Source organism: Schistocerca gregaria, chromosome 1, assembly GCF_023897955.1.
Source record: "Schistocerca gregaria isolate iqSchGreg1 chromosome 1, iqSchGreg1.2, whole genome shotgun sequence".
NCBI lineage: Eukaryota > Metazoa > Arthropoda > Insecta > Orthoptera > Acrididae > Schistocerca > Schistocerca gregaria.
In genome coordinates this window covers 863,479,329-863,506,907 of record NC_064920.1, presented here as the reverse complement: position 1 = coordinate 863,506,907, position 27,579 = coordinate 863,479,329, and the positions used below count along the sequence as shown (strand labels likewise).

Sequence of the window (27,579 nt, the reverse complement as noted above, 5' to 3'; positions counted from 1 at the left end):
GAAATCATAGCAATTGACGGTGATAATGGGCGCATAACGGAAAAGGAAGAAACTTTAAAGCATCTAAAGAATTTTTATAGTAAATTATATGAAATAACACATTAACTACTAGGAAAACCTTACGATGACGATGACGATGATGATCCCAAAATCCTCCCCTAAGAAATACGAAAATCTATAAACGAGATGAAGAATGGCAAAGTAGGGGGTCACGATGGTCTGACTACTGACATACTGAAGCTTACAGGGGAGAAACAGAAAAACATCCGGCTAAAGTCTTTACTTCGTGTATACAGAATGGCACCATCCCAACCTGCTGGAACAAAGCAAACATAACCTTGTTACATAAGAAGGGAAGTATTCACGATCTGAAGAACTACCGCCCCAATAGTTTACTTTCTGTTATATATAAAGTGTTCACTAAAGTTCTGATAAGTCGCATTAAAATGGTAGTGGAGACAGCACAGCCCATAGAACAAGTTGGATTCCACAGTGGTTTCAGTACAATCGACCGTATAAACACACTGCGTGAGGTAATTAGTCAAGCCAATGAATATGAAAGGCCACTATGCATAGCCTTCATTGACCGAAAAAGCCTTTGATTCTGTCAGGCACACTGCAGTCATACACGCACTGGCCGAGCAAGGAGTGGAAAGAAAATATATAAACATATTGTGCAACATTCATGACACGTCTGTGGAATCCATCAACATAGGGAAAAACAAGTGCGAATTTCCCATTGGAAAAGGAGTAAAGTAGGGTGATCCTACGTCCCCGAAGTTATTTATAGCAGTTCTCGAGAGGGCTATGTCCAAAATTATTTGGAACAACAGAGGAATAAGGATAAATGGTAAAAGGCTCACCAACCTGAGATTTTCTGACGCTATAGTGGTCCTAGCTAACAGTAAGATGGAAATGCAGTCCTCTTTAAAAGAGTTAACAGATCGTTGTCAAGAAGTTGGACTTAAAATAAATCATTCTAAAACTAAGGTTATGCATATGTGGGCAGCTGCAGGGGAAGTAACACTGAACGGCAACATCCTAAACAATGTTACAGAATACATTTATCTGGGGCAATTAATTGACACAAAAGGGATTTGAAACTTGAAATTTTTCATCGAATTAAACTGTGTTGGAGGGCTTACGGAAGGAATGCTACAGTTTTCAAATCTAACATACCTGTCTACTTAAAGCAGAAAGTTGTTGATCAGTGTGTCCTACCGGTTTTAACGTACAGGGGTGAAACTTGGACCTTAAATGAATTTTTCTAAAGGAACCTTAGAAATGCTCAGAGAGCAATGAAAAGATCAAAGTGAGGTCTCACTAAAAAAGATCGACAGAAAAGTGCAGACATTCGAGCAATAACAGGCATAAAAGATATTATAGAAAGGGTTAAGACTCTAAAATGGCAGCGGGCAGGACATATTGCACGAACGAAGGATGGAAGATGGACAAAATCCGTTTGAGTGGAGTCCCAGAGGAAATCGAAGACCACCAGGGAGACCACCTGGTTGCTGGGATAAGGAACTGAGGAAAATTGCGGGCTTCAACTGGCATAAGACAGCAGCGGACAGAGATGCCTGGAAAAACCTCTTAAAATGTATTTAAAAACTTAGAGGCTACATCTTGTATAGATTAAATTAGCTGAACAATAAATAAATAAATAAATAAATAAATTATCAAAGCTGATCATACTAACGCGAGGTCAGCTGTTGCGGTGGAACTTCTGGATGCGCATATTCCTGCCAAAGTGTTTTGTTCGTGCTCGTCAGCTGCTCACATAAAATACTAGCAGCTGGCCGGCCCTCCAGCTTCTCAAAACAAGTATTTCAAGTCAAGTACACACACACACACACACACACACACACACACACACACACACACACACACACACACACACACACACACACTCGCATACTCTTCCTCAATCCAGTTCTCCAATCAGAGCGCAGCTAGCTACTAACCAGTGCACCTGTCAACTGCCTGGCAAATAAGAAGGGGAGAGAACGATTATTCCTCTAGTGCGTGATATCATGTTCATCCTTACTCAGTGCCACCAAGTTCTCTTGCTGGTTTTTTGGGTGGGTTTCATACAGGATGTGGCTGAGAACTAAGACGTACGCAGTAGTCGCCTATAGCTGATGCAATGTGGACTCGTCTTAATGGCAAAACGTGTAGCATGAAAGTAAAGGAGTCAGTAATAAAAATACCTGGGTTGTACGTGGTATTCATTGTGCTCGTCACTCTCTGTATATATTGCCTTCGCAACGGTAAAGCCATCTTATATCTAAGAACTAGTATTGGCACTTTTTGTCTTTGTTGCAAAAGCAAAGTACTATTGTCGTTATTGGCGCAGAAAGTTCAGAAGTTATTGTAACTGGTACCGTCTGAAGCGTCTACACTTGGCGCATGGGTATATTGGTAAGTTAATTACTATAACTAGTTAGAGGCTATGCTCTCTGAGAAGGTGCAGTTACTCTTACTAGTGTGTAGCGGATTCCGAAGGCGGTCCAGTCATTATAGTATTCAAAGATTTGTCTCGTTTTCTGTCATTCACTTCGTACGAATTCCAAGATTGAATAAACTAAACCATAGCCAAAACGTTCTCCATTCGTCTCTAATGACATTTCTAAGGAACTCTATATCGATTGAACTTACGGTAATTCCGATTTTGTATCTGTGTGTACCAAGCTTATGAACATAGTTAAGTTTGGGACGCCCCTAGGAACGCCTTACCCGGTTGTGTAATCGAGGATTTTTCTACATCTAAATGACTACACTGCAATTCACATTTAAATGCTTGGCAGAGGGTTCATCGAACCACAATCATACTATCTCTCTACCATTCCACTCCCTAACAGCGTGCGGGAAAAACGAACACCTAAGCCTTTCTGTTCGACCTCTGATTTCTCGTATTTTATTTTGATGATCATTCCTACCTATGTAGGTTGGGATCAACAAAATATTTTCGCATTCGGAAGAGAAAGTTGGTGACTGAAATTTCGTAAAAAGATTTCGCCGCGACGAAAAACGTCTTTGCTGTAATGACTTCCATCCCAATTCGTGTATCATATCTGCCACACTCTCTCCCCTACTACGTGATAATACAAAACGAGCTGCCATTTTTTGCACCTTTTCGATGTCCTGCGTCAATCCCACCTGGTAAGGATCCCACACTGCACAGCAATATTCTAACAGAGGACGAACGAGTGTAGTGTAAGCTGTCTCTTTAGTGGACTTGTTGCATCTTCTAAGTGTCCTGCCAATGAAACGAAACCTTTGGCTCGCCTTCCCCACAATATTATCTATGTGGTCTTTCCAACTGAAGTTGTTCGTAATTTTAACACCTAGGTACTTAGTTGAATTGACAGCCTCGAGAATTGTACTATTTATCGAGTAATCGAATTCCAACGGATTCTTTTGGAACTCATGTGGATCACCTCGCACTTTTCGTTATGTAGCGCCACACCATACAGCAATCTTTTCTAAATCGCTTTGCAACTGATACTGGTCTTTGGATGACCTTACTAGACGGTAAATTACAGCATCATCTGCGAACAACCTAAGAGAACTGCTCAGATTGTCACCCAGGTCATTTATGTAGATCAGGAACAGAAGTCAGAGGACGCTTCCCTGGGGAACACTTGATATCACTTCAGTCTTACTCGATGATTTGCCGTCTATTACTACGAACTGCGACTTTCCCAACACGTAGTATATTACGCCAAAAGCCTTTGAGCCCATTCTATTCTTTGTAAACCATGCCAATACGTTGAGTACTTGTTTCGCTGCTGTGTGGGACCATTTCGTGGTACAGACCCAGAGGTGAATCATAAATGCGCTGGTTAGATTTCGCATATACTCGCTGTATTAATATTCCTGCGGCTGTGGAGCAACACTGAACGTCGCTCCTACGTGGTTACAACCCAGGCGAGAGAGGAATCTCCCTGTTGTTGTTAATTAAAACAGTGTTCACGCAAATACTACTGCTACCGTATGCTTCTCTAAAATGCACCATCGTGGTCTATTGGTCACACATTCGCGATTTCTCGTTCTTGTTTGCATTCAGATTGCTGGTGTCGGCGGATTCGTGACACTTTGTGCAAACAGCTTGAATTGAGTTCTGACGTGCAGGTTTGGTACTACTTAGCAGTGGTCTGCTGAAAGAAATGGTATTCGTGTAGGGATGCCGTCGCGTTGGTAGGTGAAAGGAAATGATCTGTGAACTCTACGTAAAATAGGTTATTCAAGATTCTTTAATACGTAGCTCCGCTTCTGGTTTATACGATGTGGTCCTAAGACGTAAGTTTTAAGAGCTTTTGTCATGTCAGTCCTGAGTCACTGCCAAAGTAAAAGCCTAACTCGAGCCTTCCGCCAGTGCCTTCGTGAAGCGTGCTGACAACTTCATGTGCTTCATTTTGGGCTTAGAAAATAAGCTGCCATGTCACCCCCATGTCACCATTAGTTTAAAGTTCGCTAAATATTAACATTTTGCATTGAAATTATTCTTCCTGTCTACCAAGATCTTAGAATTAATACGTATACGTGTATGTCATTTGTATTAAGACATTTTCTGAATATGTCCATTTTTTGTGGTCTGTTGATCATGCATCGTAACCCACAATTAACTGCGTTTAAAAAAAACTTTTTAGCGCTGTTCGAAAATAGAATTGTTAATATTGGACAGTCAAAGGCGTTACACATAAGCAAGCTCGGGATTACTGCGAGAAGTTACCGCCGGCCGCGGTGGCCGTGCGGTTCTGGCGCTGCAGTCCGGAACCACGGGGCTGCTACGGTCGCAGGTTCGAATCCTGCCTCGCGCATGGGTGTGTGTGATGTCCTTAGGGTTAGTTAGGTTTAAGTAGTTCTAAGTTCTAGGGGACTTATGACCTAAGATGTTAAGTCCCATAGTGCTCAGAGCCATTTTTTCGAGAAGTTACATTTCGTTGCTATAAACTGTAAAACTATTCTCTTACACGGAAACTGGACTAGAAATGTTTAAAATTTTAGCAACACAACTACACATTGCACAGACCTATTGCGCCATGTTCATGGAACAGTGAACTTGAAAGGGCAGCCCGAGAGGAGTAATATTTAATAAAATATAGACTCAAGTTTTGCATGTAACTGACTTACGTAACTTACATGACGCTGCTTTTCGAACGTATATGCTCTTATGTCTTTCCTCCTAAGCACGATTATTTATTCCTTTTTCGTAACAGGCTATTAAAAATTTCAGCATTTATTTTTTCTTATGTTGGAGTACACAAGAGAAGAGAATCTTTTAACTATATGAGCAGTAGATCTACAAACTTGTCTTCAGTTTGAAAGGGAAAATTCTTTTTCATAATCATACAGACAACCAGAAACTGAACGTGAAGTCACAAATAGATTTTCGTAACTACTAATGTAATATTCACGAAAGAAGTTTCCATTCAATCTGCTGTAATTCCACACACGCTCTATGCTACGAATTAATTTAAGAAGTCACTAAGAACCATGTATATCTTAAAAATATGCTCATGGCGTTCACTAAAGCTTAGTTTTTTAGTAATATGCTTTTTCTATATACACTGCTGATCACACATTACACGCACAGTGGTTCTCATTATCGAGAGAGAAGCATGGTATACAGGATGCATCAAAACGTATATTACAAGACGTGGTGTTCGGTAGATGGGTAGCATGTGACTATATTTTGCTAATGAACTTAGGTTCGAAGACGCTTCGTTTGCGTGCTGACATCTCTGAAATGTGGAGGAGAATGTAGGCTGTTCGGACCACACAAGCTAGGCAATGAGTAAAGGAGACACTGTACATTACTGACAGTAAACACCAGCTTCATTCAGTTTCAGGAGATGCACAATATGACCGCTACCAACTTAGATACATTTTATGTACCTCCTGATGCCTTGCAAAACCCCTAATCCCCGCACTCACTGGACATTCATTTCTGATGGTACATGAAAACCGTCGTGTAAGACACACCAGTGATGTCACCACAAGGTCTCCTGGTACGAATAAAAGTAGCAGCCGGAGTCATATGTGATATGCCGTCAATCTTTGCAAGGATTCCGCAAACCATCATCATGCATATGATATTGAGCACCTTCTGTAAGTTACACTGCTATTTACCGACTGTAATGTACATTGTCTCCTTCACTCCTTGCCTAGGTTGTGTGGTCCAAATTGCCTACGTCCCACTCCTTATTTCAGAGACATTAGATTGAAAACGAAACGTTTACGAAAGTAAGTTCATAAAGGAAAATAATGCTCACACGTTACCCACCCAACATCAATTGTGATACAATATGTATGTTAGGCTAGAATATAATTGCTTGAACTATTTGCTTAGTAGCTCGTAACTGTCATACACAGAGGAAGCCTATATGAAAGGTATGCAGAATATTTGTGATAGGTGGGACCCCAGTACTTCGGTACATGTGTATCCAGTTCATACATTCTCGACTGTTAGTAACTGGTCTGTTGAAAAATTCCTCCAGCATTTTAATCAGAGACGTCGTATGGGCGCGGAAACGGAGGTAAACGAAGTCACGATGAACGAAAGCACATGATCTCACATTCAATGCCGAGAAGACGAAACAGATGTTGGGATGTAAGAATAGCTCTTTGAAGCATTCTACCAGTGGTGTACAGAGAAGGTACAAGTGGAGACACATTGCTATTGTTCCGGAAACTATGCGACTGTCAAAGTATGTCCAGTACTAAGTTGCGTTTGAGGAATGACTGCTTGAAAAATGTGTTCGTCGTCTACTGAAACAAGAGCTCCGGATAAATTGCGAACACATGGTGCAGCCGAACGCGACATTTCTGTTTCGACAAATCAACTGTCTCGTGTCTACACCATATACGTCACGATAGTGAAGCCTAAAACCAGATTCTGAAAACTGGGGTAATATCTGAAGACTAAGAGCTGAAAATCCTCAGATTTTCACATCATGGTGACTAAATTATGTTTACCTTAATAACACAAAATGAGACAGGGTCTACTGAGAGCACTAATACGTCGATACTTGTTAAATATACTGATACTGAACCGAGGCTAATATTATTTTAGATCCGCTTGATATTTGTGTAGTCTTGACATGCGGATCGATATCGGAAATTAAACAGCCTGCGGAATGTAAAGCCTGAAATACGACGAAATCTCTGATTCCGACGAGTACAATGTTCTGTCTCGTGCATGTATAATGAAACTTATTGGTATGGATATAATTTTGAAATAAAATCTCTCGCCAGCTCTTTGCGCCAAGTAACTGAGCATATGGTCTGTTGACTAATTCATCTACTGTTCGATTGGCCAAAATTTCTTCTCCCTCCTTAATGATATGGGTGCCTTGGTTGAAAGTAATCTTTTATTAGATGTCCTCTGTTCGTGGCTCATAACTTCTAACTTCCAGGTGTTAAGCTTGAAAATAACTCTATACTTAGTCACTACACATAACGAAATATGAACCAACGAATTTTTTAATGTTCGGGTTAGAAATGTCTTCTGCGTTTCAGCCAAGCAGCACTTCTGGCGCTTATCGAATTACCGTACTGAAAGTGGGCCTTTCAGCGTAATTAAATTTAAGTAAATGACAGTTTCTCGTTTCTTTGACCTAAGTATTTAAATCTGACACTACTGTGAATTTTCACGTAATAATTATTTTTGAACCAAAAATCATTCACATTGCCGTTTATTTCTTAACACACAATCACGTTCAACAATGAACTACACACACTGGTAGACAGATGTTTCTGAGGTAACTCCCTGAACCAATGCTGTAGTATTTCTGAGTGTCCACGAAACTTAATCCTAGACGATTATTACACACGCACACGCTCTTTATACTCGGCCGAGCTCCGTACACTGCTCGCTTGCCGATCGCTGCACCAGAACTCCTACGGCCGACCTGTTCTCTCTGCGGTGCACTTCGCATTGCCGTCCGCGGGCTGCGCGCACCAGAGCCGCCGAAGCGGCAACCAGCTGCACTGACGCAGTGTTCACACGGCGTATAGTAACTCTGTTTGTACACTCCAGCCAAAACCAACCACAACTAGAAATGACACACACATCATAGAAGCCACTTAAGGTGGAAATAGTCACGTAAAACTTGCCGTGCGGTAGGAGTGGCAGAATGAGATTCACCAGCGAGGAGGTAGCTCACAAAACCGTCTTACCACCTAATTGTTTCGTGTATTTTATCTCTTTGAGACCCATACCGGGTTGGATTAACAGAAGAGAGAGAAAAGATTCTAACAAGGGAACCTCCCCATCGAACCCCCCTCAGGTTTAGTTAGAAGTTGGCACAGTGGATAGGCCTTGAAAAACTGAACACAGATCAATCGAGGAAACAGAAAGAAGTTGTGTGGAACTATGAAAACAATAAGCAAAATATACAAACTGAGTAGTCCATGCGCAAGGTAGGTAGCATCAAGGACAACGTGAGATCAGGTCCGCCGTGGTCCCGTGGTTAGCGTGATCAGCTGCTGAACGTAAGGTCCTTGGTTCAAGTCTTCCCTCGGGTAAAATCTTTATATTCATACAATTCATTTGTTGCAGTTTATGTGACAAACTCTTAAGTTTTTATCACTTTTTTGGGAGTGATTATCACATCCACAAGACAACCTAAATCGGGCAAGGTAGAAGAATCTTTTTACCCATTCGCCAAGTGTACAAGTTAGGTGGGTCGACAACACATTCCTGTCATGTGACGCACATGCCGTATAGAATATATCAGACGTGTTTCTCTGGAATCGGTTGACTTATGACCTTGCGATCAAATGTTTTCGGTTCCCATTGGAGAAGCACGTCCTCTCGTCTACTAATCGCACGATTTTACGCTGCGGTCGCAAAACACAGACACTAAACTTATTACAGTGAACAGAGACGTCAATGAACGAACGGACAGATCATAACTTTGCGAAAATAAAGAAAGTAAACTTTACACTCCAGGGAAGACTTGAACCAAGGACCTTTCGTTCCGCAGCTGCTCACGCTAACCACGGGACCACGGCGGTCCTGAGCTCAGATTATCCTTCATGCTGCCTATGTTGCGCATGGACTACTCAGTTTGTATATTTTGCTTATTTTTTCATAGTTCCACACAACTTCTTCCTGTTTCCTCGACTGATCTGTGTTCAGTTTTTCAAGGCCTATCCACTGTGCCAACTTAAAACTAAATCTGAAGGGGGTGCGATGGGGAGGTTCCCTTGTAAAAACTGCGTAAGCAGTCAGAGTTTCTAGAATTCCATTTTTAGAAATCGATCATATATGCTAGAATGCTGTATCAGTATCGCTCGAAATACCATCTTCAGCAGCGCATATTTTATTACTTTGACGGATTATCTGCAACGAATCTTATTTCACTCAAAGCATACAAAATCCGTAATGTAACATTATAGGAAGTACGGATATCACACCTAATGATTAGTTTCCCTTTTTGATAGCGGGGAGTGCTCTGTGTTCTCTGTAGAGAATCAATATCAGCAGTATACAACGATTAAGAGAGCCCAGTTACTTCGTACGTGGACAAATCACTGGATAGCACCTGACAAATCAGAAATTCCAACCATTCTAAACTACCCATATTGTGTGCTGGCGATGCCGCTGTGATGTGGAAATGCGAAGGAACAACAGCAGCTAAACAGAGACCAGGAAGACGTGTACGGAGCGCCGGGAATTGCGCAGGTGCTGGTAAAAGAAGCGCATGTCTTTGTGGAAGCACCAGTTGTAAAGTAATATGGCCATACACCATGGAAATATCAGCTATGGAAAAAAATGTATGTGATGTCAAAATCACAAAGACAAGTCAGTATATTTATAGACTCATCTTTCCCCGGCAAAGAGAAGGCAGCGTTCAGCACTTTCAGATGGTTTAAATTACTTGGTTACATAATTTCATATAATTACTGTACATGACTTTGCACTTAAGTAAATAATGTAGGGTGTGCTTGTAATGAGTCCTTGAATATTGAAATACAAGTCATGTGAAAACGAGCATTTCTAGGTAGTTTGTAATTTAAATTTAAAGCACAGCAGCAGAAATAATGTTAGGCTGATGTACTTCAGTCAAAACGTTTCATAGTAGAATTAAGTTATAAAGATGTTCAGAACAACTGCAAAGTAAGTCATTATTTGTTATGAAGAAACCATTCAGTTTCTATGTTTCTAGTGCCAGACAAGTATTTGTATGTCTCATATTTCGTGCAAACACGTCATTTAATGAAGTGAGAGGGTGAAACTGTGCCAAAACATGGAGTTATTCTTAATTATGTAAATCTGATAGCATGTCATAAATTAGTTCTAATTTTAATGTATTAAATGCAGAATGAAAGTAGTATAATGCAAAATGGACATGAAATTACTTGTTTTCTGTTTTGATGAGAGTTTGTAGTTCCGCTGCATAGTGTTTTTTTAATTGCCACGAATTATAAAGTTATGTGGTGATAAAAGTGTGTAAAATTATGTGATGTATTTAGGTTTAAGTATTTAAAGCTTATAAAAATTGTAAATGAATTGTCGCACTTGACGGAACTAAATCGACAGATATAAAAGTAATATCCAGACTACCACAGGGAAGTGTGATAGGACCATTGCTATTTAAAATGTACATAAATGATCTAGTAGGAAGCGTCTGATGCTCTTTAAGGCTATTCGCTGATGCAAATAGACGCCTCCCATCTGCTAGACCGTTCGCCTGGTGCAAGTCTTTAGATTTGATGCCACTTCGGCGACTTACTCGCAGATGATGCAGTTGTCTATACTAAAGTAGGAACGCCAGAAGATAGTAAGAATTTGCAGAACGACCTGCAGAGAACTGATGAATGGTGCTGGCTCTGGCAGTCGACTCTGGACGTAAATAAATATAAAACATTACGCATACACTGGAAAAGAAATCCAGTTCTGTACAGCTACACCACTGATGACAAACAGCTGGAAACAACGTCTGCCGTAAAATATCTAGGCGTAAGTATCCAGAGCGACCTTAAGTGGAATGACTACATAAAACAGATAGTGGGGAAAAGCAGATACTAGACTAAGATTAATCGGAAGAATCTTAATGTAACTCAGCTACGTAAGAAGTGGCTCACAATGCGCTTGTTCGCCGGATTCTTAAGTATGGTTAATCTATCTGGGATCCTTATCAGGTAGGACTGATATAGGAGATAGATAAGATCCAACGAAGAGTGGCGCGTTTCGTCACGGGATCGCTTACTTGGCGAGAGAGCGTTATGGAGATGCTAAACAGACTCCATTGGCAGACGAGAGGCGTTATGCGTCACGGAGAGAGTTACTACAGAAATTTCGGGACAGCACTTTTCAGGAGTCGGACAACATATTACATCCCCCCCCCCCTCACATACATCTCGCGTATTGACCACGAGGAGAAAATTCGAGAGATTAGAGCCAATACAGAGCCTTAGAGCCTTACCGACAATAATTCTTCCAACGTACTATTCGCGAGTGGAACAGGGTTGGAGGGATGAGATAGTGGTACCGAAAATACCCTCCGCCACACACCATTAGATAAAAAAAGTCAAACCTATAACAAGACATCTTTGTCTGCTGCTTATCGTGGATGTGTGTGCATTGTTGAAAGATTATATGTTCACTAGAAATAAATTAGCTTTGTGTAAAAAAAAAAAAAAAAAAAAATGGAAACTGTTGCCTCCGCTCTCGAGGTAATGGACTAAAGTGAATGCGTGTCTGACAACTAGATACACGGACCAGCAAATCTGCAACGACCACTACTCAGCTGTCACATGGGAACAGGCAGACACTTCCCACGGGGCCGCATAGGACATGAGACAAACGCTTGGGAAACGTTATTACTGTGGCACGTCAGGGAACAAGGTTGCGACCATGAGTTAAACGCTAGTGGGGACACAAAAGTCAGTCTGAGACGTTCGTTGCCTCGTCCTTCGCGACGCCGTAGAACAGCGCTGTTTCTCGCGGGAGAGTGTCACGAATCCGCGCGCTCCTAGCTATGAGCGGTGCGTCACACAGGCTAGGCGATGTATTGCAACGTGTCTGGTTCAGAAAACGTTCATTGTCGTATCCGTTTAGTTTCTCAACCGTGCTACTCTTGTAAAATAGTCTTGAGCACAAGTTGTGTAGGAGTAATAAACGACAAGGAAGCAGTTGTGAGTCGTTTCAAGCAACCATTGAGAGCTATTCTCTTATTCACGTGTAGTGGTAGTGGTTTCTGGAAAATGAGTCTCTCCATCAAGATGGATGGCCTTTGATATTCATTTCAAAGGAATTTGAGTGTGCAGAGCCAGACTGATTCCACCACGTTTCTCTGTGTAGAGCCGCTCAAAAAAGAGGCAATTTAGCAAACTACCAGCGTTCTTAAAGCTGGGACAAGTCTGACTGATGGAGCTGCAGTTTCGTAGATACTTAAGTTTAAAATAGATGACGAGGACGTTTTGAGCAACCAGATATTTCTTGTGCTACAGATATAATTTCGTAACGAGGTTGTCACCTTTCATAATTATTCGTCAGTTCGGTCTGTTAGATTTGAGTGGCTTGCAGCTCACGGCCTAAGTGTCGACAATATCTGGTGCTTGGTAGGGCAGAGAGTAAGTGTTTTCCTGTTAGGTAATAGCTGACGCCAGTAAATGCTGCGCTGAAAGAGCTGTGCTAAATTGCTCCATTTTTATGCGACGATTTCGCGAACAATCGTTGTTGCGGTTCTCAAAATTTAACTGCCAGCGTGTTAAGTGTCTTTTTCACATGTTGACTGAATGTCGAGAACCATTTGGATGCCTAGCTTCGTAGTCGTAAGCCAAGTTTCTTAAAACTAGGTAACTGTTGATAAACAGAAGCACTCTTACAGCAAAATACGGTCGTGGAGAAGACATTGCTGCGTTTGTCACCGTGAAAGTTGCCCAGAGCCATTTTATTAGTGCGAACTGAAGTGTTGACCTATTCTGTGCAAGATATGTATAAAGTGTGAGATATTTAGTGCATTATTTAACAGGCGTCACAGTGATTCAGCACACTCGATTGTGGAATGGGATGGCTGACGCAAGGGGATAAACACAGAATGATTCACAGTTCAGGAACAATCCTAGCAATTTATTTGAAAAAAAGTTACAGCAAAATGTCAAGGAATTTCCTTTTTAATTAATAAAAATAGCAAACAATCTACAGAGACAATCAGAACAGAAGGTATATTGCCAAACCACCACCTTAGAAGTTACGTGCTTTTACTTTACTTTACACTAATTCAACCAGACAAGCTTATCTTTATTTCAGTCTAATCATTTTATTTCAAAACCGTGAAGTTAACTGATTTGACAAATTAAAAAAAAATTAAAATCGGTAACTTTCAATTAATTAACTTGATGGAAGTATTACAGAATAAAATTTTTGCCTTAAAACCTTAAAATTAAATGATTTGGTAAAATAATGACTCATACATGAAACGACAAAATCTGAGGGGGAATACAGTCATGCAGTGCTAAAATCAGTTGATTAAATTACGCGAAGTTCAGTATGAAGCAACAGTAACTTTGTCGCCAGTACGAAAGCAGATAGATCGGCTAGTGGCACTATGGCCTGCCAAAGCAAGCTGACACACACCCGGGTCAGACAGGGCATTACAGAAATCAATAATAAAAAATACTAAAATTAGATTAATTACTGACCGAATAATATAAAAACCAATATTCAGCCAGAAAGAAAAGCCAACCAAGAGCTGCGACCGAACGTAGGCCTATTCTAACCATAGGTTTGCTTGGTACTTCTCAATATCAAATGCGTAAAATTTCCTCAAATATTACTAAAAATAAAAAAAACTTTGGCTTACTTTTAATTCATGAAGTAAAATCTGTAGATTTTATAATATTAATTGCGAGCTTAAATAGCCACTTCAAGTGTTTCACAAATAGCGCTAAGGCCATAGTTGTGGCTTGAGAAGAGTTTCAGGAAACCCTTACCACTAAGGGAAATGGTTTACAATAACCCGGCCTGCAAATTAGTGGTCGTTAAAGCTATTTCTTCATAGTAGAGAGCAGGAAGTTAAACTCCCGATCACGTTTAGAATGTGATCAAAACCCATCACCTCAAGACGTAACAAGCGTACAGTGACTAGTTAAGGCAGCTTAAATAAGTATCTATACAGGAAGCTCCAAATACAATGTCAAGAAAATTGAAATTACTAAGGACAACTCACTATAATATGTAAACTACGGCCCTTATTGCTGTACCAACTTAAATAGTAGGGAATGTCGGTTGAAGCTCACGAGCTCGCTCGGCATTTCACTACTAGTTGGTTTTAGCCTTAAACTTAATATACTCTCTCTCTGCTTCTTTTTTTTCCCTTTTTCCTTCTTGGAATCAACTTCTTGATGCCCACCAAGTATAAAAGTTCAGAAACATCTGACAAATTCAGGTAGGACGCTTTGCGGCCATAAACACAATAACTATGCACAAATGGAAGTCCGCAAGGACTTGCATAAAACTCACGTCAACCGGTATTCAAAACACTGCAGGAGAGTTCAGATAGCAGCACCAGTACGAGGCAGCAAAGTTTGCGACGCAAAACGATCTAAAACTGCTCGTCACAAGTGTAACAACAGGAACAGGACGCTGACAACTGGCGGAGAATAGTAACAAACGCAAGGTTCAAGGTCATGTCTCGTAGACTTGCTTCTCGGGACATAGGGTGTGTGTCACCAGAGACGAATAACGGACGCTCCTCTTGGCTCTAGGTGTTCAACTCGCACCGGCCAGCCAAGTACGCTCCTGCCAAAACAGCAACACAGCTCTCCAAAAGCAAAGCGGCACCGTTGTCCCGCTGGTATCAGTTCCGCCTCACGCAACAGGCCGTGCTTTTGGGAGCACTCTGTCCCGACTGTGACGCGCAGGCGCTGTCGTCCCGCCGCCGAGCCGCACTTTGGCAGAGATGCAAACACGGTCACGCTTCAGAGAGGTCGAAGCGAGCAATACGGCTCGGTATTGACTAAAAATCGGACGTGATCCACACTAACACTTGGCGGGGATTGTTATTCCTTGTTTACATAACACTATCAGTGGCGTGTAATACACATGCGCAATTAATGGGACCACCGGCTCTGTTCGACGTCAACGTGCACAATCACTCACAAATAGCAGGTAGTGGCATCAGCAGTGGAGGGAGTGTAAAGTGTGTCGAGGGAACGCGAAAGAAACTGTGCAGTCGTTGTCGTAATACGGAAAATGGAGCGATTTATCTGAAGTGCAAAAGGACATCGTTCGCTTTAGGGCTATGAGTGGAAGCATCCCCAAAAAAACTGAATTTGTAAACTGTTCATGTGCCGCCGTGGTTGAAATGTACCGCTCATAGCCAAAATGACACTATCCAAAACCGGGTCATAGATTACAGGGGTGGACGACGGCTGCCGGGATGTGTACGGGCGAATACACGTCCAAATGTTCAGCAACTGCCAAGATCAACCGAGAGGCTACCGTGTCTCCGTACAGATAACTTTGTGCTGCTTATGGTCTCCACGGCCGCCGTCTGGTGTAAGCACGTACGCTGACTGTTGTTCATCGGTGGCGAAGGCTGGAATTTGCCCGCCATTACCGGAAATGGACGTCTACAGGAGGCATTTGATGATTAATCCAATTTTATGCTACATCGGGCAAATGCCGTTGGATTGTCGGGAGGGTCCAGGCCAGAGGAGAGACCATTATGGTCTAGGGAATGTTTCCCTGGGTGATCTTGTGCTTTCGGAAGGCACGCTGTATCTATCCTTGGGGACCGTGTCCATCGCTACATAGAGAACGTTTCTCGTGTGCAGGATTTCATCTGGTAGCAGGACAATGCAATTTGTCACACAGCTGCGTGCGTGGTTCGAAGAGCACTAGGAGGATTTTACCGCACTTCCTTGGTCAACAAACTCCTCGCATTCAAACTCAATCGAGAATCTGTGGGATCGCCTCGATCTGGCTGTTCGCACTATTTATATCAGTCGAGGAACCTATGGCGGCTGGGCACGGTACTGTAGTCGGCTGGCTTACTCAACCTCACTCGCTCTCTTCCTGCACGTCTCGCTCCACAAAAGGTGCTTATTCAGTTTTTTGATTGGTCTCACAAATTTGACTGGACGGTGTGGAAAGATTGCGAGACAGTTCTCAGGAGCAGCCGGGAATGGGCTACGAAAATGGTTCAAATGGCTCTGAGCACTATGGGACTTAACATCTGAGGTCATCAGTCCCCTAGAACTTAGAACTACTTAAACCTAACTAACCTAAGGACATCTCACGCATCCATATCCGCAGCAGGATTCGAACCTCCGACCGTAGCGGTAGCGCGGTTCCGGACTGAAAAGCCTAGAACCGCTCGGCCACAACGGCCGGCAATGGGCAACGATGGTGCGAAATTAAAGGTGCTTTTTCCAATAAAGTGAAGAAAATGTTAACAAATCTTTGTCTTCGATGGGTTTTCTTCTTCCCTGTTATTTTCTGGAGTTCAATCCGTGTGGTTGGCCTCTGATTGTTGATTGTTTCTTCTTAACCGGGTCTTCGCTTTTGATTGTCCTGTTTTAAGTCCCTCATGCTTGGAATGCTGGTTGGAGTCGTCAGGTAGCGGGACCTGACTCGTCTCTTTCTGTGATGTAATATTTCCTCCGAACGTATGGATCTTAGAATTGTGCAGGACCTGTAGAGAAGGATCGCCCAGTTTCGTTGAAGCGTTCTCGAAAAGCCGAAATGATATATTTTAGCCAAAAATAAATTTAATAATTTTCAAAAACTAAGATCGGCGTATCTTTTTTTTTAATGCTGATTATCAGTGACAAGTTTTTCTTAGCTACAATTTTCATCTAGTATTATTATATAGCATTGTATACAGTGACTTTCTTATCGCTCAATGTATAACAACTTTAACTTTCCTGCCTTAATCTCTGAATGCTGACGCCACCAACCGCTGAGCGTACATCGCGAAGCGGGGCCTCAAGGATGCAACAAATGGATAAAATTTTTATAAACACTGCTTCCCTACACTGAACAATAGTATACAGCAACTGCATGATGTATGTGTACCAACATGGAGGGCGGTATGGGGGTGGGCTGGTGGACGTCTCAACATTTGATGGCGCTCCACACGTAGTGCCACCCTTAGTGCTCGGTTCTGCAGTATTCGGAACTTCTTCACATGCTTTTCGCGGCGTTACCCCATACCATCGCAGCGTACTCGCGTACAGGTCTGAGTAGCGCATTCTGCAGTATACTGGCGACCTGTCGCAGAGGAGCTAAGCTTGAATTTAGCACCAGGTAGACTGCGATGCGTCGTTCAAACACATTCTTAATTTCAGCTTTCTGCCGTGGCGTTCGCCGCTTGTCTAGCGTTGCCTACGGTGTTTATTTCCTGAAACTGGCTGGAACTCGTCGGCTCTTTGAGAAAGTGCCGCAGTCTCAGGAGGGCTCCCTGTGTTGTGTGTTGCAGCGGTGTTCGTGCTGTACCCGTACCTGACGATCCACATGCGCGAGCTGGGCATCAACGTGGAGGAGACGGCCATCATGTCGGCGGTGACTCCGGTCGTGGCCATCGTTATGCCGCCGCTCGCCGGCATGGTCGCAGACCGCATCGGCAACTTCAAGGTGAGGGCTCCAGGACCGCCCCGGCCTGCTCCTCTCATTCGTTTTGCTTTCGGAAGACACACGATACAGCTGCATCGAACTGCGCGTAATCTCGCTCGCCGTTGGTCTAGAATTTCCCAGACTGCTTCTTTTCCTGATATCCCTTTCGTAGTCTTATTTTAAACCGCGACGAGACATGGATGTGTCTGAATATCTCACCTGTTAACAAGTTTGTTCATGGCTTTTTTTCCTTAGAAATTCCCAGCGTGCAGTGACGTAAATGTCTTAACTGCTGTAACACCTGTACGAATGGACATTTTCTCTAAACTCGTACGTGTGTATACAGTAATGCTGCAGTTAAACTTAACATACGGCCAGTGTCAATTTGAATAAAATAGTTTCTGATGCTAGGTCACGTTATTATGAACCTACAGCTCCGAAATGGAAGTTCCTACCGTCTTCGGAGCGTGTATGTTCCGGCCGATTAACTGCAGGTTAGCCTCTCCGAAGAGGACTGTCCTAAAGATGGTCGAAACAGCGGTTTTGTTCATTGAGTGTTCGATAACGATGCAGCGTAACATCAAAACTGTTCTTATTCCACTTAATGAAAGTTAGTTCATTTAAAAAAAAATGCTACACGTTATGAAAAGGAAGTACTTAACTCATAAGATCAATGGAGATACTCTGCCAGAAATGCAGTTAACGGGTAAGTCTACTGTACGTTCTTCATTCCCACTCAAAGCTAAACTCTCACACAGAATTCACGGCAATGAAATGCAACATTTCAGTTTCTCTCTCTCTCTCTCTCTCTCTCTCTCTCTCTCTCTCTCTCTCTCTCTCTCTCTCTCTCTCTGCTGAGGAAAAGTAACTGTTTCTTTACAAATGAAGTAAAACTCGTGCAGTCAGTTTTCTACATCTTTTCCAGAGACGGATACTTCTCTTTCAAAGAAATATGCAGTTTTTATCTGTAGTAAGAAGATTGAAAACGTACGTCTTTGAATTGTCAAGACATTCCGTGGGCAGGGTACCAGGCAGAGCTACAAGCGACGATGTGTTTTCTCAGTTACTATTTTTTTAAATTCTTCTGTATTAACAATTGCGTGTTTGACACCTTATCTTCTCCCGCCCCCCTTTTTTCTCCCACCGCCCCTATACTAACATGAAACACCTCCTCTTTGATGTCTTGTTTATACACCACAGTGGATGTGACAGAGTTTTGTTTTAAAAAGGGAGGGTCACTCCTGATTCTAAAGCAGAGGGACACTCCGTATGACAGATGGGATAAAACGGTAGCCAACTTCTGTTGCTCGACCACCCTCGAACTTCTGCAATATATAATTTATTATTATTATTTTCAGAATAAGCTGAAGTACTCCCGTGACCAGTTCAGTAAAACTGAGTTACTAAGCTATGCTGTAGCATATGAATCTGCATGTCCAAGAAAACAAAATGGTAAAGGTACTTGTCCGTCAGTATACTAAATTAATATATGCAACGAAAATGGATATTGGTCCCTCGCTATCGAATATTCCACCATATACCTCAGTGATATGCCAGATCATTACACATCAGACTCAGCAGGGAGCAATCTCCAAAACAGCAGCTAACGACTTGCCTTTTGTCGATCTGAATCCTGACCTCATGTAAAGAAACGTTATTTTCTAATGACATGAGATTGCTGCGTGTAATTAGTTTAGTTAACTGTTTGTGCCATCTCAGAGCGTTTACGAGATAAAATATCGTTTGCAACAAGTGTGAACAATAAGGTAACCTCGCAGCATGGAACTGCTTTGAGTAAAGACAATAAATGAAACGACTTGGCTCAAACGAAATAATTTAGAGAAAATGTTAAAAATATGTTTATTGCTCTAAAAGGAATGACACATTTAAAAAATCCCTCATGGGTCACCAGAATAGCAAACTAAAATAAGATTATCTGATACAGTAATCAAATCATACACTCTTAACGCAAACTTGTAACAAGGCAATGAATTTTTTATAACGCAGGAGGGGATGATAACTTTCAATCTACAGCACGACAGATTGCAAAGATAATACTCGACCATATAATAAGCTTCCAGTTAGCTAAAATGAACAGTTTCACCACATGGAAGAATATCGTCACAAGTGTATTCCCGGAGTGGTAACAAGTTAACACTGCTGATGTTTCGAATGCACTCCTGAAATAATCACTTTCCTCTGCGATGGCCTCACAGTCTCAATAAAGCTGAAGAGCGACATTTTTCCGCCAGTATGTACTTTTATTATTTTTAGTGCCACTGCTTTTTGGCACTGCCCAGTGTAGTTTCCATCAGACCGCGAACTTTCTCATATGCCCATGATGAAAACCTGCTACAAAGATAGGAAATGCATCAGTGGAGAAACTGAGATTGCTCAAAGAGTCTATGTAGATAAATTGAAGCTAGCTATAACAGAAACAGGTAAAGCACTGTAAAGAGAACCCGCTATTGGAGAAATGGAAAACATAGTGAACCAAAATTCGAACTGCAGATGAACAGACGTCTTTCATCAATCTAATACAAAGTTGATTAAAAAAAAAATGATTTCATTGTTCACGCAGCAGCAGACACGGAGGGTTTCTTCTGACTGTGTTACTGGATTTCGTTCTGGTCGTTAGCGACCGAAGCAGACTAGAACAACACGGGAATGACATGAAGTATAGTAGTCCTCCAGGGAATTTTCAACTGATGAATAGCGCAGCTTTGCATGACGAACCGATTGTAGTACCACAAAGCTAACGAGACACTAGAGCCTGATGAAATCTGGAATGGCTACAGTAGTTGCTAAGGTAAATTGTGCTTAATGTTAAAGCTAAGAATAATTCTAATATGTATAACGGCATCGCTTCAGACAAGACGTATGACTAACCTAGTTATTAAAGACTCTGCACTGTAATTATTATTCAGTGTGACGTCTAAGTGATAAGGGATAATGAAGTGAATTTATCAGCATAATTTGGCGTCAAATGTGGCAACAAGTGGACTGTGACAGTGTTAACGAACATTTCGTACGGTGTTGGCCAAGAGGCAAGAACGCGCTTCGATAACCGTAACCCTGACCAGTGTTCGGTGGGATCATACTTTTCCGCGAAGCGCACGCTAATGAGGAGAGGCCACAACGTTGTGATCGTGGATTTACTTCAAACTGTGTACACCTTTAGTTGCCCATTGAAACGACCACACCGACTTCTTGCGGGCGGCAACTTAGCACAGATACATCAGTTACATGATAGACGCGTAAAACTTCTCTTGCGATTTTATCGGAACTGGTGTAGTGCACCTTGCTGATTGTGCATTGTTGCTTTAATGGCCTACTAAAGGTGTAAAAAGTTTGAAGTAAATCCATGATACCAACGTCATGACCTCCCCTTTAAAGTTTACTGGTTCTCGGAGACGAGTCGGCTAGCTAGCTGTCAGTTACCACAAATGGGGAAATTTTGCATCGAGCTCTTGTGTTCTGTTTCCAATGGTAGGACTATGTGGAGACATTTGCAGAGACAAAGCTAATTAGATTCCTTGTAAAATGACCCAGAGTACAACTTTCTTCTAAAGTATTTCAATTACCTTCTTGTCTATTATGTTACACTACATACGGAGGTCGTATTTTACTGCAAAGACTGACCGTCTAATGTAAGTTAAAAGCGCACCAATCGCCCTATAACCGCCAATAACAGTACATAATTCGACGTCCTGTACCTGGGGTACAGGAAGAGATTTCTGAGCGCATTGCGTGACGATGGATAAAATGATATCGAGATACTGTAGAATCCTAGAAGCGTGCTGAAATGGTCTTCAGTGTGTAACAGTACTGATCAATGACACAAGTGACGGGAAAGTCTTGGTTTTTAAACGCGGTGAAACTGAAATCTGCCACTGTGTTTCACATGTTGGTTGGTGGGCGCCGTTCAGCGCTGAATAGGGTAATCTTATTACAAAGCAAGCGACTGGCCGTCAAGTAAGATACTACAGTATAAGCATTGACTCTACCGCTTGGCATTTTCCGAGGACATAATCAGTCGCGACTGCCAGAACGTAATATATCGTCAGGAATCAGTGTTTTTTCTTAGCGATGGTCTAAGTTTTCCGAAGTGTGCTTCAGAAGTTAGACGGTCGGCGTGAGGCAGGCCAATATACCCATAATATGAGCAATATTATGTACCTGCGCCTGTGACAACTTTATATTCAGGGATTAATCCCTTTCCAGTAGGATTCTCTCCAATAGAAGCATGCAGTAAAAGTATGGGCCTTGTGCTGCTGTGGTTTGCAGAACAGGATCACGTCTCTGTTCCTCACACGCCGCCTCCTTCACCGGGCTACGGTGGGCATTGAAACTGTACGGGCGGAGACAAAACGGAGCATGGGAGAAACCTTGCGAGAGCTTAGGTTTGGTGTAAATACAATCTCTTGCTCGTCAGGTGGTCCGTGGATATGCAGATTAGATTTGCTGCTAATTCTATTACTCCAGATCATATAAAATGATAGATTACCTCCATGAAGTTAATAGGCCGCTTGAAAAATCTACAGGCGTGCACATTAGGAACTTCATGTCCATTATAATTATCCGGGCTGTTATGCCGTGGTCGGTTGATGAAACGTTGGGAATTGACACAAAATTCGTCTCCGACTGCGGGAGACATCTTCAAGGGGGTCAGTAGGTCGATAGAAGGTCCAACACACCCACTGGCTCGCTACTGACTGCCGCTAAATTCCGTCTCCGCGAGCTCCCGCGCCGCGGTGTGACGTCACGTGTTTTGAAAACGTCAGTGCAATTGACCGCTGTTCGCTGCCGTCGATCGCCGTTGCCATCACCCAGTAGTGGACGGGTGGTACACATCTTCTGTAACACCGGCATCCATGTACCGTTTAATTTCACGCCATCCTCCTCTCGGTTGAAATTATTTGGGTGTTTAGCGATTTCGATTGTTAAAAATGTAACGGAAAGAATAGGGAGGATCTTGACGAAGCGGAATATTACCCTAATTTACAAGCCCACCAGGAAGATACAGGAATACCTTAAGCCTGCCAAGGACGCTCGCAAACCTTTGGAAAAAGCTGGAGTGTATAGGATCCCATGCAGCTGTGGTGATGTTTATGTGGGTACAACTAAAAGAACGGTTTCTAAACGTTTGGAAGAGCACAAGGGAAACTGTAGAAGAGGAGAATCGGAACGATCAGCTGTTGCGGAGCATGCTTTCCAGCCAGGGAACCACAATATTAGTTTCGAGGAGAAGCAAGTACTAGCGGCCACAAGCGGATACTACGAAAGGCTCTACAGGGAGGCAATCGAAATCGCTAAACACCCAAATAATTTCAACCGAAAGGAGGAGGGCGTGAAATTAAACGGTATATGGATGCCGGTGTTACAGAAGATGTGTACCACCCGTCCACTACTGGGTGATGGCAACGGCGATCGACGGCGACGGACAGCGGCCAATTGCACTGACGTTTTGAAAACACGTGACGTCACACCGCGGCGCGGGAGCGCGCGGACACGGAATTTAGCGGCAGTCAGTAGCGAGCCAGTGGGTGTGTTGGACCTTCTATCGACCTACGGACCCCCTTTTAAGATGTCTCCCGCAGTCGGAGACGAAACGTTGGGAATTGAGACAAAATTCATCAACCTACCACGGTATAACAGCCCGGATAATTATAATGGACATGATATTTCCGGCCGTGAAAGTCTACATTTTAGTATTAGGAACTTCATCTGAAAAGTTCCTTATTTCGTCAGGCGCCTCGCCTACTACTTACGGCTGGAGGACCTGGGTATTCATTTGAATAAGTCTGGTTGTTGGTAGCAGAATCATAGCGTTTGGTCAGGCAGTATGTAAATTAATCAAAAACACATTAATGCGGAGATTAGAAGAAAATGTTTTTGTATAATAAACAAAAATGATAAAAATCAGTTGTTATTGGGGTCGCCACCAGTGATGCTGGACTGTAAGCGTAGAAATGGTGCCAAGACCCATAAAGGACAAAAGTCGTGCATTCAACCGTGATAAAAAACTTTATAATTCTTTAAACAAAATTACAAAAGACCTTTATGAATCCTGTTAGGGCACACAACAGATTAACAAATAAAAATCGGAGAGATCATCACCAGACTTTTGTACCCACTTATAGAAACTCGACAACGAAAGGAAACTGGTTATTTGAATACGGTGACGGATGCCCCTTCGAAAAAAGAAATGGACTGCAGAACATATGTATGTAAGTGCATGAAGCTCACTGACAGAATTACGAACAAGCTGAAATCAGTAGATAGGAATGAACTCGTTTCCCTCCGCATTGCCACGATTTCCGAGGTTGCAGGTGGCCATCGCAAACGGGATCTTACGGTGCTGCTGACGAGTCACCATGCGCCGTAGTGGCTGGTGTTGGTCGGTGTGTTCTGATTGCGAGTCGCGGACCTCATCATCTTTCCGATTACCGATAGGGGTTGTGGAAAAAGTCCTGAGTAAGTTCAAAGTAACTTTTGGAAGGCTTAGCACTGGGCTGAAGTCCGGAACATCATAGACGAGCATGGAATCATCGGTCGCAGTAGAATCAAGATTTCCAAGCCAGAATCACACACAAATTTTTTGTAACCTTACTTCAGATCTCGGAAGCGCATTCGTCACACTCTTCTTAGCCAATCCCAGAAAGGGCCTAAGTGCTCTTCCAACTGGGGAGTCTGGAAGTCGGTTTGCTAGCTACCGTCAACAAGTTAAAGATATATCCACCAACGAGATTCGTGTTTACGTAAATGAGACAGTGTCGCCATTTTCCCACTACTTGACTTGATTGTAGAATAATTCTCGAGATTTTGCTGTAAGCTTCGCACTGGGTACCCACGGAAAGGACAGAAACACGCATGGCCCATGTATTTAAATTCTGGAAGGGTGTCTGAAGAACAAAAACACAGCGAGGCATCGGGAAGTGGGCAGCTGAAGACTCCACCGAAAGTTTATTAACAGGCTGCTTTCTCACCCGTTCCACCATCGTTTCCAATTATATTGTTGAAAGTGCTGGCCACCCTCCCATTGTCCCAGGCACCAAGAAGATGAGCACAGAAAGGCTCGTTTGGCTGCTCGTGCTGTCCATTAGCGCGAAACCCTCATCCTGAGTGACAGCCAGCTGAGAAAAAGCTATTTCAAGTGTGAAGTATTAAATAAGGTTCAGAAATCGTGAAATAGGGGGAATGTGTTTCAAATGTCTGCGAGTCGTGTAACTGAGGCGGGACGTGGGGACCAGCCCAGTATTCACCTAGGAGGATGTGGAAAACCGCCTAAAAACCACTTCCAGGCTGGCCGGCACACCAGCCGTCGTCGTTAATCTGCCGGGCGGATTCGATCCGCTACCGGCGCCCCTACCCGAGTCCAGGAAACAGCGCGTTAGTGCTCTCGGCTATCCTTGGGGGGTCAATCTCGTATGCTAATCCAGTATGCAAATAAAAATGAGAAGGCCTGAAACAGGCCGATGCCTCGCAAACTGGTCTTAACCTGTGCGCAGAACGAGGAACACAACGTGAGTTTTGGAACCTCGCCCTAGCTGCCTAGGAGATGGTGGCAGAAGCTGTGTTATTTCCCAACTGATACATTATCTACCTCAAAGAACCCATGTGGTTAGCGACACTGCCACCACGACGGTGTGTCCAGTGTGTTCAGTAATCGCTCAAAGTACTTACCGCCAAGTGGCCATGTTAAGAGTTCGTTCTTTAAGAGGTTTCCTACGTCGACCTTCCTGTGGGCGTGCTGTTGTACGCTTCCAACAGGTGATTAAGTGCCCTTCGGCTTTCAGTTATCTGAAGGACGTCGAGTCTCCTAAGGTCTAGCCACAGAGTACATGCTTCTAAGGTAACTTCAGAACACCACTGATACATGTAGAACGTGGAAAGCCACGCTGCAGTAGCGACGGCGAGTAGCTTGTCCTTCCGAACTGTGTAAAGATATCTTAAGAGTACAGTCTTCTCTAAGAACAGACATTAGAACAACGGTTATCCTACTAAGTCTTTACTAAATAGTCATTGAAGTCCAAAGTTCTGAGCTAGAGAAGAATTAGACTGGCTGAATATCTACGTCTACATTTACTGCTGTACCCTGCAAACAACTGTGAAGTGCGTGGTGGAGGATACTTCCCACTGTAACAGATTTTACGGCTTTCCCATTCTATTGACGTATAGAGTGCGGAAAGAATTGCTGTTTAAATCCTGCTCTGCACGCTGCAGTTAGTGTTGTCCTCATGATCACTACGGAAAACATACGTTGGGGGTTCTAGAATATTCCTAGTGTCATCATTTAAAGCCGGTTCTTGGAACTTTGTAATTAAGCTTTCTCGGGATAGTTGACTTCTATCTTCAAGAGGCTGTCAATTCAGATTCTTCAGTATCTCTGTCACACGTGTCAAACAGACCTGTGATCATTCGTGTTGCGCTTCTCAAAATGCATTGAGTATTCACTTAGGTGCATCCATTCTTGCTGGGTTGGGTGGCGAGACAGCAGCCGATATGTATGTAATACATATCAAAAAGCTGTTAGCTGCATGTTTATCTTCAATTTAATTTAGAGGCTACCGCTTTCAGCTATACAATACACCACCATCAGGGACTAAACAACATAGTTACAGCGATATCAACAATAATTACACAAAATATGGATATTGTGTGTGGATAAATGGAATCATACGTCACTAATCAATAAGGTATGAGCAGATTTGCAGTATGAAGCCACCATATACGAAGGTTCCACAAGCTATGTTTATTATGTAGAAAAAAAAACAAGAAGCCCCGAGAAATGGTTAAACCGCTGGTAAAGTGTGACTTTTTGGACCTTCTAATTTTTCTGTATCAACATAATAAACGTAACTCGTGAAATCTTAGTGCTAGCTTCGTATTGCAAATATTCTCACATTTATTGATTATTGACAAATATGATTCCATATATCTTATCCCATGTTACTGTTGTTAATACTGCTGTAAATTTGTTGTTTTGTGCCTGATGATGACGTACTATATCGCTGAAAATGGTAGTCTATAAAATAAATTAAAAATTCAGTATCCCATGTTAATCCTACTTGGTTCGGGGCCCATACACTTGGCCAATATTTTGGGATACGTCGCACGGGTGATATACGATAGTTGTTCATCCCGTTTCGGTTTAACATATTGCGACGTCGTTAGTACAAACTTCCAGTTGATTGCGCTCAACTCGTAACACCAGTTGGTCGAATGTCTTGACTTTCATTCCGTGACAAGAATAATAGTTGGAGCTGAGGAGTGAGAAGCGAAAACAAATCTTGAGGCTTTCGGCCTAACAGACAGTGAATTAATATCCATCGTATCAGTCGAAGTTTGTTTAAAGGGCAACAACGCGTAAGCGCTTCTGCTGAGAGACTAGTCAGACAGGATTCTGAGACACATACTGTGTGCTGAGTGTTCGTAGTATACTTTTAGTTAGTGTACACTTTTGGTTAGTGTACACTTTACTGTAGCTCGATGAACAGAATTAATATGAAAGAAATCAGTATCTGAATAACATGCAACCCATTCCAGAAATCTTCCTGGTTTCGTTTAAGTTGTCGTTTTGACAGTTGATGTCTCATTGTAAAAAGTGTTCGTTCTGGCGTTATACACTGTTTAGTAGCTGGTGATGAAAAATCAGTTACCAGTTGATAGACTAGTCGACTAGAGATGGAGGTGTTCAGTACAGCATCAGCAGGTTATCTGGGACAGATTCCTGATTCCCCCACAGTTGCTTTGGTGGATCGGTCGCTAAACACCGTTCCATGTTTTTACTATCGAATAACACCTTTATGATTTTGTAAACAAATGGGCTACAAGTTGGCACATGATATGTCTTACTGGTAGATTTTGTAGTGCTCTCATTCACATCTCAGATGCATACTAATCATCAACAGCACACTTTAAGACTTAAAAAAATACTGTACACTCGAGCCATACACGGAAAAAATCTCCAATTAAATCTTGTCTGGCAAAGTGCAGGAAAC

The 27,579-nt window shown here is 42.5% G+C and overlaps 1 protein-coding gene across 2 annotated transcripts in view; it reads left to right on the top strand.

Moving 5' to 3' along the window:
- The window catches only part of LOC126272925 (uncharacterized), a 331,098-nt gene that overhangs the window by 213,957 nt on the left and 89,562 nt on the right, over positions 1–27,579 (top strand). For both annotated transcript variants that reach the window (XM_049976217.1, XM_049976226.1), the window contains exon 3: positions 17,442–17,596. In XM_049976217.1, coding sequence (XP_049832174.1) covers positions 17,442–17,596 — 155 coding nt within the window. The remainder of the gene's footprint in view (positions 1–17,441; positions 17,597–27,579) is intronic.